This window comes from Ambystoma mexicanum, chromosome 5p (genome assembly GCF_040938575.1).
Source record: "Ambystoma mexicanum isolate Mex_15411 chromosome 5p, UKY_AmexF1_1, whole genome shotgun sequence".
NCBI classification, from domain to species: Eukaryota; Metazoa; Chordata; class Amphibia; order Caudata; family Ambystomatidae; genus Ambystoma; species Ambystoma mexicanum.
The window spans coordinates 691,024,868-691,039,773 of NC_090930.1; the positions used below are offsets into that span (position 1 = coordinate 691,024,868).

Below are 14,906 nucleotides of genomic sequence, written 5' to 3' on the forward strand. Positions count from 1 at the left end.
GTCTTTCCCTCTGCTTTCTGTCTGATATAAAGAGGACCACAACCATCACAGGGGTGGCACTGAGACCAGTCCACCTTAAGACAAATACACTTATCTCTAACTGAAGCATAAATGTCGGCATTGGAGCTAATTTGCATGCCCAAGATGCATTGCTCAGTGGTTCGGAGCTGCAGGTGAACCTCAAGAGATGGCAAGTAGGTGGCGCAGCAGCAGAAATGCTTGCTAGCTGATAATACCAACTCTACTGTCACATTTCAGGCAGTAGGGATATCTTCCTTACTTTTTTAAAAGCCATCATAACTTTGATGGTGATCAATAAACATGCCCAATCCTTCAGTCACAAGCAGGGGTATTGCTAGATCTGGAAAAGTTCTGGGGCTACGCCAATGTGGGGACTGTCGGGACCCGGGGCTTGCTAGTCTTCTGGTTGTAGCCCCTGAGCTTGTATCCGGGGCTACAAATAAAAGGCAATAGCCCCTTAAGTCTCCCCTCACCCAGCAATGCTTCTGTCAGATTTCACCATGCTGATGACCCGAAATAAAGGATCAAATGTGTATGATGCTAAATGTCTCTTTGAGAGCTGCCTGTCTTGGGTTGATAATGTCGTGTATATAAAAGCGCTGTCCTATAAGACAAACGTTTTATCTCACAATGATCAGAAATGTGGATATTGGAACTGTTTCGCATTGCCACCATGCATTGTTCAGAGGTTCTGAACTGAAGGTGATCTTTCAGGGATGACATTGTGGTGGGGCTGTGAAGGGTGTGCTTCTTAGCTTAAGTCCACTTATAATCAATCTGGTGGCTGAAAGATCTGAATGCGTAAGCATGGATATTGAGACAGAATTAGTCAGTTCTTATGCATCATCAAACGGAGCAATTAGAGCCGATTACGTGCCATTTCACAGTCTAATGCTTGAGTGTAGGCCACCCAGCACAGCAGACTTTCTACACTTGCTCCTGTAGATGGCCAGGTAAAATAACCCATCGCATGATCTTGGAGGCTCATGTAATTCCAGTAAACACTCTATGGTTGCCTAACTTCAGAGATGAGTGCACCACCATTGATTTCACAATGGCTTGATTATAGAATTGGAGGAGCCACTTCTTCATTTCTAGAAAATAATGTTTTCGAGGGGGTGAAAGATGGGGCACCAGATTAACCAAACCCTCGGGGAAAGAGACTTATATTCATGCTGACCCACCCAACCTCTTTGCTTAGCATTTGTTCTGTGAAATGCTCTGCTCAGGCAACCAACGTTTCATTGTCCAGATCCACTGGTTTCAATACTGGGAGAGGGTCCATTAGTAAAATCACTTAATCTAAATCCAGACCGATCATCCATGTCACTGCTGCTTGATTCTAGCATAGTTTGCCATCAGAATATGCGTCCTTGTATCTTGCCCTCTGACTTCAGTGTTGGGAGGATAGCTCGGGGGCAACGTGCTAACCTTGAAAGCAAGACGACATGGAGCAACACAGGTTCGACCCTTGGGTCTCCACTTAGAATCCTCTGGGTGTTAAGCGCTTTATAAATAACATATCGTACCATATCATGAAGTCATGGAAATATTTTGCAACTGTGGATGTGCATTTGTGCCGTCCAAGCCCTGGTAACAACAGTGAGAGGAAGAATTTAGAGGAGGATGGAAGAGAAGTGGCAAGGGACAAAAGGAGTGAAGGCTCCACCATAAGATGAGAGCAGATATATAATGCCAGCATTTCTATTCCGTAGCGACTACTATTGTAAAATGTGCTGTTGAACTCATAGGATCTGAGTGTGGGAAACCAGAAAGACCACACGATGTTGCAAAGCTTCTAACTCATTCAAATCACTTCAAAAAACATCCCCATCTCTCATAGCATCAGTCTTCGTGCAAGGGAAACAAACAGGTGCTTAATGAATGTTACTCAGGAGGTAAGTCACCAACCGCAGCGCAGCAGACGAGCAATCCACCTACCGGAGTCCATACAGCACGGTTCCATCTGGATGCAATCGTATCATTCGGTTCTTGACTGTGACCCCATGCAAGAATGACTTCTTGTCATTCAGAAAGTAGGTGTCTGGAAGCCAAAGCTGGTCAGCCACTCTGTTGTCGAGGGTAAGGTTCAGAGGAATGGCGGTGTAGGCAAGTCTCTTGTCACGCCAGCTCTGCTGAAAATACATGGTAATCGTATAATCCTACCACAGAGAAAAAACAAAAATACATATTGCTGTTAGATTACACAAATGTTAGGAAACAAATGATCAACACGTGTACTGCTCATTTTGGCACAGGAACTGCACTTGCATAAGAAAACAACCTAAGGCCAGATAAGTGCCAGACAGCCCATTACATCTTATGTTGTTGATCCTTTTGATTGATTATGGAGGCTGAAGACACCTTGGATGAAGAAAAGTTTTCTCCTAGAGGTCAAGTAACCAATATAATTTTCTAGACATGTCACACATCAGTCATACAGGAAACCAATTTGTGAGTACACATGTGAAAAGTTGCATGAAACCCGGAAGCATATGTGTCCTGAACTGTGATTGAGGGCCATGTGTTAAAGGTCAGTCTTTGTAAAGAGATTGTGAAGTGGGATTATGGGATATGACTCCCCATTAATCAGATGTTCAGCAGGAGTGATTTCTTTTCTTCTTTTCAGATCCCATTAATGGTGTAGGGTTAGGTCGAACATCGACACTGGTGATATCACTCCATACAATCTGTCTGCGCCTTATTGAATTCATATGGAGAGAGGTCTAAACAAACTGTTTTAAATAGTAGATATATGTATTTGATTTTTCATTCATTTTTATTTCTGAAGGGTTAAAGAAACTTAATAACATGCAACTTTGTAACAGTAGGTGTAGTAATTTGTCAGAAGAACAAAATGCTTATAGAAGAAGCATTGCATAGAATGTAATACTGGTGGCCTGATCAGTTCTATTGCTGGGCACTTAACAAAAGACATATTACAATGTTAATGCCAAACACTGGGTTGTGGAGGGGAAGAAGCTGACAACATCAGTTAGCGAGAGAACTGTTGGATGTTGAATACTTAAACGGAAATTACATTATTTTCAATTATATACACAAGTTAAGACTATGATCCAGATCATTGGGGAGGGATAATACCTCATAATTCCCCTGCCGAACACGCCAGTGAGAGAAGGTGGTTCTCAAGGGCTATATTGAAGCTTGCCACTTTATGATTGTTCTTAATTGTTGGGGACAGGGAGGTCCTCTAATAAGGAGCTAAGCGTGAGAATGAGAAAAAGTGGGAGGCAGCACAGGATGAGAGGGAACCAGTTAGGCTGGGAACGGCTTGGGTATGAAGCTTGGGTATAAAGCACAAGGTGGTAGATAGATAGAAGCAGAAACAGCCATCTAGGTTAGCTGTAAAACCAGCCAATTGATCGATTTAAAGATCAGGTGAAGGCGTTTACAATGGCAGCAATTATGCATGGAGGTCCACCCCCCTTTGATGCGATACACAGTGCTGAATGGGGCTCAAGGGAGGTTGTAGATGGAGCATTTGGCACAGGGAAGGGATTTAGAAGAGGGTGAAAGGAGTAGACATGGTAGGTCTTAACAAATGACATGTTACAATGTTGGTGCCAAACTCTGGGTGGTTGAATAATTAAACAGGAATGAAACTATTTACAAGTGAAGGCTATGATGTGGATCGTTGGGAATGGATCTCATCATATCCTTCAGCATTCATTGGCTGATAGCTTCATGAAGCCTACTGTATGCTAGTAAGCCATCACACATGGCCAATTATAAACAGCTGTTTTAGAAAAAAAAACAAGGTTGCCTTTTGGACACTTGATGCTGGTCTTACAATACTATTGAAATTATAATAATATTGCTGAGAGTGTTCTAAAACACCACTACAATTTGGCTAAAACATTATCGTGAAATGTTTAATGATTTCAACTATTGGTTTATTGTTATTTTTATTAATATAAGATGTTTTATACGGCACCATGAGACATCTTACACATACTTCACAGTGCTAAATAAAGACACACATGATAGCAGAATTGTAAAGATTACAGGTTGTCATAGTATAAAGCGAGGGCATCCAAACTGTGAGCTGCTCGGGAAGCAAAGGCCATTCATGAGAGTGCACTACGAGGAATCCCCTCACAGCACAGATTCATAGAAAGTGAGTAGATTAAACCCACCAGGCCCCTCCAGACAGACCCTTCCCGCCTTCAGTGTGTGACAGCTGTGACTGCATCTAGGACTTGGGTCACACACCCACCAAATATGAAATGGCCAATCGGGGTTTCAAAATAATTTAAAACATGCAAAAACGAATAATCTCAAAAGGCCGACAATATATGCACTTATGGTGCCTGAATGCATGAAACTATTTTGTTGGTCAATCTCACAAGGTGCACACTCCATAGGTCATGGTTTTGCCCCAACCGCGTGGGTCTCTTCGTTTATCAACAAATAATAAAAAATCAGATACTTTGTTGAGTAAACATGTGAATTCCCCTGATAGAGCAAAACGTTTCAGGGAGTCTTCTGATATTTTATTTTTGCTTTGATTTTTGGCGTGGAGGAGAAGGAATAAATAGCTCCAACCATTGCTGAAGATGACACAGAGTGTTGCATTTTGGGAACAGGGTTTTCCATTTTAAGGGATGGCATGCACAGAAAAATAACCAGAAAGGAGCAGGTCGCTTCCTACTTATATTAAAAGCCTACTCATATCATGTCGAAAGTAAATCAAGGGCCATACGAAGCGGGGTTGATTATTTCAGCAGTAGTGACCTGCGGAAAGGTACTCCCAGGTTGGTTTTGACATGTTAGCATCTCACAGTGCAATACCCATATCTAGAAAGTTAAAAGCTTCCAATACAAACCTTATAGTGCACAGATCGGGAGCTATGTAACAATTCACACAAATCACATTGCAATGTCAGTATTGTCTTGCACGCAGCAAATGGCTGCCAAAAGCAGTGCTACCGTTTGTGACTGCATAATACTGCAAGTGAACACATGATGGGGGGGTTGAATGTGCACATTTCCAGCTGTTCTGGACTGTGACTCCTATAATCCTTCATCATTGATTATGCAGGCTGGTGCTGATGCTGATCAGAGTTCTCGCCCACAGCATCTGGGAAGCAAAGGATGCAGAACCCTGGTCTGTAGAAATGGGATAGCAGTCACCTCTGGTAAAAACGTAGCTATAGCCTATAAGTCATAAATACATACAAGTCATTCAGTGTGGCATGATGGGCAGGCCACTCACTCACTCTAGGGTGCAGCGAACATCGACAATACAAATGCTCAGATATACCGTAAAGGTAATATGCATTGTGAATACATTGCAAATGTTATGTTATGTTGTTTTATACCTTGCTCACTATTCTTAGAGAGGCACAGCTTCACCCTACTGATGAGGTCTAACCAGACCGAAACACATGTCTGGGGTTGCTGTTGGTACTCTTGTTCAGAGGAGAATTGCCTAGCATTTCGGTGCTGGACTGCCCCAGGGCAGGACAAAGACTGATATGCTTTGGATATTTCTCCTCTGTGAAAGATAGTGAGCTAAATAATCTGGGTAAAACCTTTGTAACCAGGACTAATGTCTGGCAGAGAGACTCCCAGGACCCCCTGTGTTTTTTTTTGCACATTTTTTAGTAACTTTGGATCTCACCCTAAGTTACTAGGGGAATCCAGACGTGGATCCTTACTCACTATTCTTAGAGAGGCACAGCTCCATACTACTGATGAGGTCCAACCAGACCAAAACACGTCTCTGGGGTTGCTGTTGGTATTCTTGTTCAGAGGAGAATTGCCTAGCATTTCGGTGCTGGACTGCCCCCGGAAAGGACACAGACTGATATGCTTTGGATATTTCTCCTCTGTAAAAGATAGTGAGCTAAAGAATCTGGTTAAGGCCCTTGTAACCAGGACTAATGTCTGGCAGAGGAACTCCCAGGACCCCCCCCTTGTTTTTTGGCAAATGTTTACTGTGCACCAGTGCCATTTGCATGGTCTCAAGGAGCTCATAGCATGTACAATTGGTCAAAAGTCTTCACCTTAAGCAGTACTGGTGTCGCCCATTCACAAAGCTTCGATATGTCCACTTCTGTTAGGACAATGGTGCCTTCAATGATTCATTTATTTTCTGAGTTTCGGAGTTGGGTACGTCTTTTTTATATCATTTTGCAGACAAAAACATGATGTTTTCCAATAACCGTGATTGGCACTGTGTTTTGTAAACAAATGTATGCTGTAACACAATTAGAGCCTAAAGATGCCAAGGTAGATGCTGATTTGCTGGCATCCTGTGCACTTTAAAAACACTCTTCTAGTATTAGTTACAACCGGCCCGATTCATGGAATTATTTGCGTGTAAAATAGACTACTTGCATGCCAAACTGCGCGCAAATCCTCTTTCGTCGATTCACAGTACTTTTCCTGGACTTGCATGGAGTTCGCTTCTCGGCACGTACCTGCGAGCCATTGACAGCCTTGCGTGATTCTCCATGCAGAGCATGGGCATGGCTTGAGCAGAGGGCTGGGAAGGTGGCGGAACACCAAAAATGGGGAAGAACTTGCTAAAAAAGTGGTCGTTCTGAGGGACGGCCTTCACACCCACAATTGTGCGGCACGAGATGTATTCATGGATTTGATCGCGTAACCTCTCAGCTGGGAAATGGCCACGCAAGTCCTTCATACTATCTGCCACCCGAAGGCAGGTGTAAGTACATTTGCACATGGGATTTGCAACGCAGAGGTGGGTTTGTATGTCAGATTCAGGGTTGCGTGTACGCAACCGGGATTCTGATCTTACTCAGGTGGGCACGTAAGCAGTGTAGCGGGGTGCAGGAATGTTTTAAGGGTGTTCACACGCAGATTTTCTGAGTTTAGACTGAGTTACGATTATTCATACACATGTTGTCGGGTTTGCCGGCAACAGTTACGGGGGACCTTGCGCAGGGTCTCAGAGATAAGGCCTGGTTGCGGTGGACCCCACGCACTGTTAGAAAGGTGTGTTTATTCACGCCCAAGGGAACGCACAAAGGTAGCTGTTCTGGCTGTTTATGCTTTGCGTGTGGGCGTGTTGGGGGTATTCCAGCCGCGTCCTGCAAATATACTTTGCGCAGTGAATTCCATGAATAAGTAGGGTGCGCATTTTTCAATCTGCAGGCAGGCTCGCGCAGTGTCCTTCTCGGCACGCGGCCCTTGTGGGAGTGCTGCACACATTTGCATGAATCGGGCCCAATGAGCCTAATTCACAGATGCTTTTAATAATGGTAAAAATCATTGGAAAACACACTTTGAATACAGGCCAATGTGTCGGGTTAGAGTGGTGGACTCCGCAAGATGGATGTCAGTTTTTATGCAGTTAAAATTATGTTACTCACTGTAACAGGTGATTCTTTAATTAGTCCTAATTTAATATTAAGGGATACAAATTACCCACTTGCGTTAAACTGGCACCTAGATACACACGCTTGTGATGCGGGTGACATGATATGATATGTCATTTATAACGAGCCTGCACACAAGTGTTTCTAGGCGCGGTGTCGGTGGGAGATATGCCCAGCAAACCGCAGAGCAGGATTGTAGCAAGCATAAATACTTTAGCTTGCTATGGCAGCATTTCTATTTTTATACTATGCACTGGAGGCGTTTCCCACTTACAGGCTACCTCACCCCTTCTGGGTTTCAGAAAACATGACTTTAATAACAGAAACCTTTCCCATCTCAATTTCCCGCCGCAGTGCTTCCCCCGCTCGCTTCCCACTTCATCCCTGACGAATGATTGCGTGCCCGGCGAAGGAAGAAAGGAAGAAGCATGCAGTCATGCAATATTGATAGGTCGGAGTGCTCTTCGGCAGAGAAGGCGACACAGATGCATTAATGGACTCGAGCCTTTTGCTCAAAGCGCCGACATGGTCCACATTTCAGCCTCCAGCTTTGTACAACACCCGGCCTTGTTCATGCCTGCTGTCATGGCATGATATTCTAACACAGCGGAACAGGAGGCTTTCCTGGTTTCCAGAAGTAATGTATTCATGGGTTGGTCTGTAATGTGGCTGATACTTGCAGAAGTGTTACACTGTTCACTAGTGTCTATGCCCCCACCATTAACACACCTGCATGGTTAGCAGGTGGCAGCCAGCACCTCAGAGATGCAGGACATGGCTGCAGCCTTCATTTGTTCCAATTCCATATCAAACATGTTGTACAAGCCCAAGTACCGGACAAGGGGAGAATTGCAGTACTTATCCTGCACATGCCCCTTGTATCCCTCCTTAACCCTTTCTATTGCCCCGCTCTACCACTGAACTGCATTAATTACCAGTTGCCCATCTAAACAGGGCTGACCCCCACTCACCATTTCTTTAAGTTGCTAACTCACGTCTACAGGATTGTAGTTCTACCTTTGTTTCCTCTAATGTGCTCCCTTTTCGGACTTCAGTGCATGCTTGCCTGCTTGGATTGTCCATAACCTTTTAATCGTCGTCAGAATGTCTTTGAATTGATTGTCATTTTTTTACAAAAAAAAACATTACCAGTCTTTTCTCATCCCATAAGTTCTTCAACTTGTGTTTACGTGTTGCAGATGGCAACAATATTCCTCCATGAGGAGGGATGAGTTATGGTGGCACACGCCATTTTGATATGGCCATCCTTATCGTGAGTGTTGAGAACAAGGCCTGATCAAAGTAGTCCTATTTTTATGTTTGTGAATTAGGAACGGCTGAGAAACGTGGTTGGCAGTTGCCATTATGAATTGATTTACAGGCTAGCGACAATGCCTATCTTTGGGTAAGCAACTTAATGTGTTGACCCTCCCGGCTAGGACTTTCATACATAGAGATTTGGCAAAGAAGCACTAGAAGGTTCTTTGCCTGACAAGCATTAGTTACTCAACATTTGCCTATTAACAGTGCTCAAACATTATTTGCACACGGGATGTCATAGAGGATCCATTCAAACAGTAAAGGAAAGTTACTGTCCATCTAGTGATAGCCTGGAAAAAGGATGTCTGGGAACAGCATTTTCAGGTCACATGTATATATGGGCACTAGTGGATCTTGGAAAGTATTCATGTGGGGCTGCTCAGTGAATAGGGTCTGTGGGCCACCCAATGAGGATTGTGTCGATCACGCTGTGAGGGGTTACCATGCCTAAACCCAGAGTTGCTCTATTGAGGAAGGTAGTTGGATTATTTCCTTGGGATCGTTGAATGCCTTTCGTGGACTAGGTTGGCAAAGGAAACAACAATCCAAATCTAGACCTGTTCTTATTAATACACAGAGCTTTATTTGAGAATGAAAGGAGTGCAATGAGAAGCAGTGATCTTCGGCAGTGCCTGCCACTTCATTGGTACAACTGATTTTACGAACTTATTTTGATTCTATTCCTAGTCTATTCATTTTGCATTTTCCTGTTAGATGTATTTCGTACGTCTTTGAAGTCAAAACAGATTCCGGCATATGGCCCTACTATAGCAGCACACTATCCGCAAACGTGCGTCTTGTGCGCCTACCTGGTGGATTAATTGTGTTCTGTAAGTTGGTGCAGCGGTTCGCTTAAGACCTCCCCGTGATCAATGTAATAACACAGGCTACATAGCTCGGCAAGTTACTGCAACCTGCAACGCCTAATATTGTGTGTATGTCCATGCATGGAAGAAAAAACCGTGACGAGAATGAGCAATGCCATAAGATTCACCCATAAACGGTGCGTCCAGTGTCACTTGCCTTGTCAACCAGAAACACGAGAGCAATTTCTACAGAGTCTTTTGATAGGGTCAAGTACTCACCCTTATATATTAGTTTACTATTTCGGACTGGGCCCTGTCGGTTAGAAATGTGATATCAAACGGAGGATCAAAAAAAGTGATATTTACTTTAAAAGGTGTTCATGATCTGCACCGTAGAATCGCTGGTGTATTCTCACATGGATCGTATTTATTTATTTATTTAATGGAATTTATAATGCGTTTTTTGCCTACACAAAAAGCAGTAACAGTAAACTGGAAGCTGTTCGCAAGGTCATCCTTAATGGTTCTGAGAGGAATGAAGATGAGTTTTAAGATAAGAAAGAAAGGAAAAGAACTGGGGAGGAGTAAAGCGAGTGACAAAGAGAATTCCGGAGTTTAGGAGCAACAACTGAGAAGGAACCGAAACAAGACTGGGTATGAAGGAGTGGGGGGTCTGGAATGGCAAACAGAATCAGAGAGGATGAACAAAGAAGACAAAAAGGGGAGAATACACAGAGATAATAGGAGGAAGCTAAGCGGGTGCTACGCCCTGATTACATTTAAAAACACTAAAGTGGTGGATAACTGAAGAATTGAAGGCTAGCAGGAAAAAAACGCCAACCACGGAACGCTAGGGAAGGGTAAAGAGTAATGCAGGTTGGGATTGAAAAGAACGGATGAATAGCAGAATTGAAAATACAGTTCAGAGGATAAACGTCCTATGCTGGGAGGCGCAGAGCAAGTGAGGAGCAGTACTCAGTTTAGGAAAGTATTTGGCAAAGCAAAAAGTCTTAGGAGCTGAGACGATACGAGAGGGGTGTTTCTTGCCGATAGTATAAAGTTGATGATGGCAGGAGTGAGCAAGTGAAAAAAGTAGAAAGGAAAAAGTGAAGTGTAGAGGAGGAGCCAAGAACCCCCACTCCAGCTCCCTGCCTACATTACCTGAAAAGTATGAACCAAAGTATATGACATATACTGAACAGGTGAATCAGCAAAGAGAAGAGTGTGGACTCTGTGCATTACCCATAAGAATACCTGTACCTAAGAGAATATGGGAGGTAAAGTACCCATTGAGGAAACCATACCTGCATCCAAGACAATATGATGGCCATTTGAACGAGATTCCTGAAGAAGCCAAGAAACTAAATGACCAGGATGAATGTGACGTCATACAAAGTTGAATCAACACCTATATAGAAAGATAACCGGACAAGAGATGCAGACGATTTATAAGTTACAAAAAGATGCCAAGGATAAGTGACATCTTGAGTACATGCCAGGCTTGAGTAGCTGATAAACAGGTGGATGAGCTACTCCTGTCTGGCATGGCACAGCTATGGGTCTCTACAACAGTTGCTCTCTGGCACAAGTATGCCTAGAGAGTAGCTACATGGAACAAGAAATAGATATAGTGAAACATCGTTGACCTTTAACTGTGCGTACTTAGTGTTCTGGGGCTGTGGACCATTGCATGCATTCTTTTTGAACAGATTACTGAAAAACTAAACAACGAACATGGAACACAAGTGTAATTCGAACTGTGCTGGCAGCACGCTTAACACATCAAAGCTTGCGGCAACCCTTTCACCATTTTGCTAAATGAGACCTCCTGTAAACTGTGTGTTCTTGGCAGGAATCTGAGCAAACCAGCAGACGTGTTGCTATAAGTAAGCATGCCAACGATGAGGGAATGTGTAACACAACCACAAATAAACTTGTCATCCATTTAACCACATATCCATCCACTCAAGTACACAGCAATTCAAAGTGCCTCGTCGATCTAGCTGAGGCCCCTCTTCCTCAGCCATACAAGCACATTCCAAAAAGCCCATATATACGCTGAATAACATTTCAACACAAATAAAGACACACCCAACTTCGCCCATGAATACAGAAATACTTTCACCTATGTAAAAGGCATATATATTGGCTTTGCCAATGCTTGTTTTCTTTGGTGGAATGAAAAGGATTGGTAACGCTCAGTGAGTTTGAGTTTTATTTAAACGCATTGGGCCCCACTGTTCCTTTGTACACAGAAATGCTAATTCCCAATTCCAGGGTTACATACACATGGGGAGAATGTTATATGAAGGGGCGAGAGCGTAACATATGCTCCAATATTAGACTACACTAAAAGTCAGTGAGTGGCAAGCTATAGGATTGAACAAAATATGATGTGCAGAAAATCAGGGTGGGCAGTTCCTGTGAATGGGCAAAACGCCGGGCTGGCTATGGGGTTGTGTCCATGGACTGAAAAAAACTGAATGATAATGAACACAACTCTCTGGAAATCAAAAAAAGAATTTCAATAAAAAGATTTTTAAAAAAGGGGGCTAACAGAGGTAATTAGACATGGAAAGCTGGATAAAGAGGAGGTACAGGTTATGTGTGTCTCTATGAAAGTATAGTTAAGGTGCAATTTGGTAAAAGCCATTTTAGTGAAAAACAAATCAAACATGCGCATGGGTAAAAAAGAACCTAGGTCTACTGGTTGCAAATCAGTGGGAGAAAGGTATTAAAGTGGGCCACACATCAGACTAGACTAGATCTGGTATTGGAATGGGCGTAGCATCAAAATGAGCAGGTCATGGGAATCAGAGCGCAAAAACATTACGATGGGCAAAGCATCAGACGACGCGAAAGCTAAGAATGGGCAACACATCACAATGGGCAAGACCAAAAGTGAAAAATGTTGACTTGGGCACAAGTTACAGTGGGAAGAGCACTGAAGCGATCAGAACTTGATTGGCAGAGCTAAGCAAAGTGAAGTGGGGCTGGACAGGAATATATTCCAGGCATATATTCCACTGCCCTCATATATGAGGGCAGTGTCTCAGTAGGGGTGTCACAAGAGGAACACAGGAGGTGTTCAGCAGGAAACGCAGGGAAATCCCAAAGAAAAAACATGTTCTTCCCTTGAAACTCGGGTTTCAGTTTCTGCTTCACATTGAGTAGCACATGTCATTTCAGATGATTAACAGTATAACCGTCATTGGCTGTTTTTATCGTGAGGTGCTGGTTATATCGGTTATTTACATAAAATCAACGGAGACTGGCATTTATATGGTGAAGCCTATCGAAATACTGCCATCCTAGCAGCTCAGACGACTTGGCCCAGTCTTTACCTCACAAGTGCGGCTTTGTGGTGCTGTGTATGGGACTTTATAGAGGAGATCCGATATGCGACCACCGGCCTCTGTGCACCGTGACCTGTCCGTTACCCAACTACATGTTCCCAGAGGATCTAAAGATGGGGTTGAGACCTGTATATTTTAATTGGATGTGTTTTTTTACCAGGTGGAAACATCTGCCAAGTTAAGGGATAACGCTGTGGTCTTCTCAGCAACATCTGGGAGGAATGGCAACTGTGAGACCAAAATGCTCCCGATGCCCAGCGGTTCTGCGGTGAGGGCTTCTATAAGTGAGGGCGAGGCATTGGTTAGTTAGAAGCTGAGAGTAAGATGAATGTGGACTAGATTCTCAAGCAGAGAAGACAGGTTGAAGAAGAGTACCAAGGGAGAGAAGGCTAGAGAGGATAGTAGAGATGTATTAATGGGTGGGCAAAAGGCTCACATCTGAGGTGCTCGTGGACATCTCCTCATTTGTCCAGTGCAAATATGTTTGCCTTAGACAAAGTGGCCACTATTCACGGAGCGTTTTGCAATGGGGTTTTGCCATTATAAAACGCGTCTGTGAATTAGGCCCTCCGTATGTATTTATTTAGTTATTTTAAATTCCTATAGAATGCAAACTCTACCTGTATGGACATCAGATCAAGGTGCATAAAGTCACATGACATAAATCAAATCCCACTGTGCTCTCCAATTCAAGATGCACTGCAGCATTGCGTCAGAGCCAAGCAAATCTTGTAAGACCCACAGTGTTTCCACTTCACAACCACATTCCACAAAGGAAGACGTTGCAGCAAGATGAAATGGTACAACGTTCATTCATCGTCCATTTTTGTTTGTAGGGTGTTTGCTGAAAAATCTCGGTCGACAAAAACTCATAAATAAATATGGGGGTGGTAAGGGCATATAAGGGGTAGGGTTGGTGGGAGGATAGAGAATAAATAAAAGAGAAGGGGTGGTTTGGGGGGTAATCCCAAAAAAAGAAATTCAATGAGTTCATCTACAAGAGTTCAGAAAGTTATGTGACTGCCACCTTTACAGACCACAATAAGTACATAAGTTCCCAAAACTAGGAACTGCGACATACACAATCACAGCCCACATTGTCTCTCTCAGACCCGGCACGTGGTGAGGCTTTCCTTCTGTGCCTTGACTATACAATGTTGTGCGCTCCTGGCTGGTTTGAGTCACCTTGGGGTTTGTTAGACTGTGCCCTCCCAACTTTCATTACAGGGGGAGGTGACACACATGATCATTAAAGGACTTCATCTCTAATTTGTGGATTAGTGGCATTTTTTTCTCTTTAGAAGTGAAAATGCCTTCTCTACTGCACAGAATACCTACCGGGGCTTTATTACAGAAACGTTGCACCAAGGCATGTGCAATTTGCATGGCATTGGCAATGGAGCACGAATTGTTCTAGGACAAATAAATATTCTTTCAATGCATGTGTGCGCCATGGCAAAGTCTTCCCTACTGCTAATTCTGATCCGCATTAGCACTAGGTCAACATGCCCATAGTGCAAAAATGCATTGAAAGAATGTTTTTTGCACTACGGCAATTTTCAGACTAGTGCTAATACAAGGGAAAATTGAACTTGCACTTACACACAATTCCTGTACTAGGTACCTGGTGTATGACAGGTGCAGTGTTTCTGACAAAACATCTCGAGCTTGGAATTTGTCAAAGAGATGCATTATCATCATCTTGTGTGAGGGAATAGTTGCACTGCACCCCTAAACTCACACCAATCTACTTTACTACTGATCTGGCGGGCTCTCAGCAACACCTGTCTTTAAAACACTCAGTTCAGAATCTGCCGCATTTGTTTCCTCGCCATTTGGCATCACAGCAGTGTGATCTCTTTGACGGCTTGCGGGATAAGCACTTTTATCAAATGTACATTAGCTGCCATGACTTTCAAAGCCATATGAGGGTATTGTTCAGTCATTTTGATTTTTATCTTGCTTCAATATCAACTTTATGCTGATTTTTTTGGTGGTGCCACAGGAACTGTTTTTGTTATCATTGGCCATCACCA

At 43.3% G+C, this 14,906-nt stretch overlaps 1 protein-coding gene across 2 annotated transcripts in view; it reads right to left on the reverse strand.

The window, feature by feature from the left end:
* The window catches only part of LOC138481138 (gamma-aminobutyric acid receptor subunit beta-4), an 839,960-nt gene that overhangs the window by 343,606 nt on the left and 481,448 nt on the right, over nucleotides 1-14,906 (reverse strand). For both annotated transcript variants that reach the window (XM_069613063.1, XM_069613062.1), the window contains exon 4: nucleotides 1,963-2,183. In XM_069613063.1, coding sequence (XP_069469164.1) covers nucleotides 1,963-2,183 — 221 coding nt within the window. The remainder of the gene's footprint in view (nucleotides 1-1,962; nucleotides 2,184-14,906) is intronic.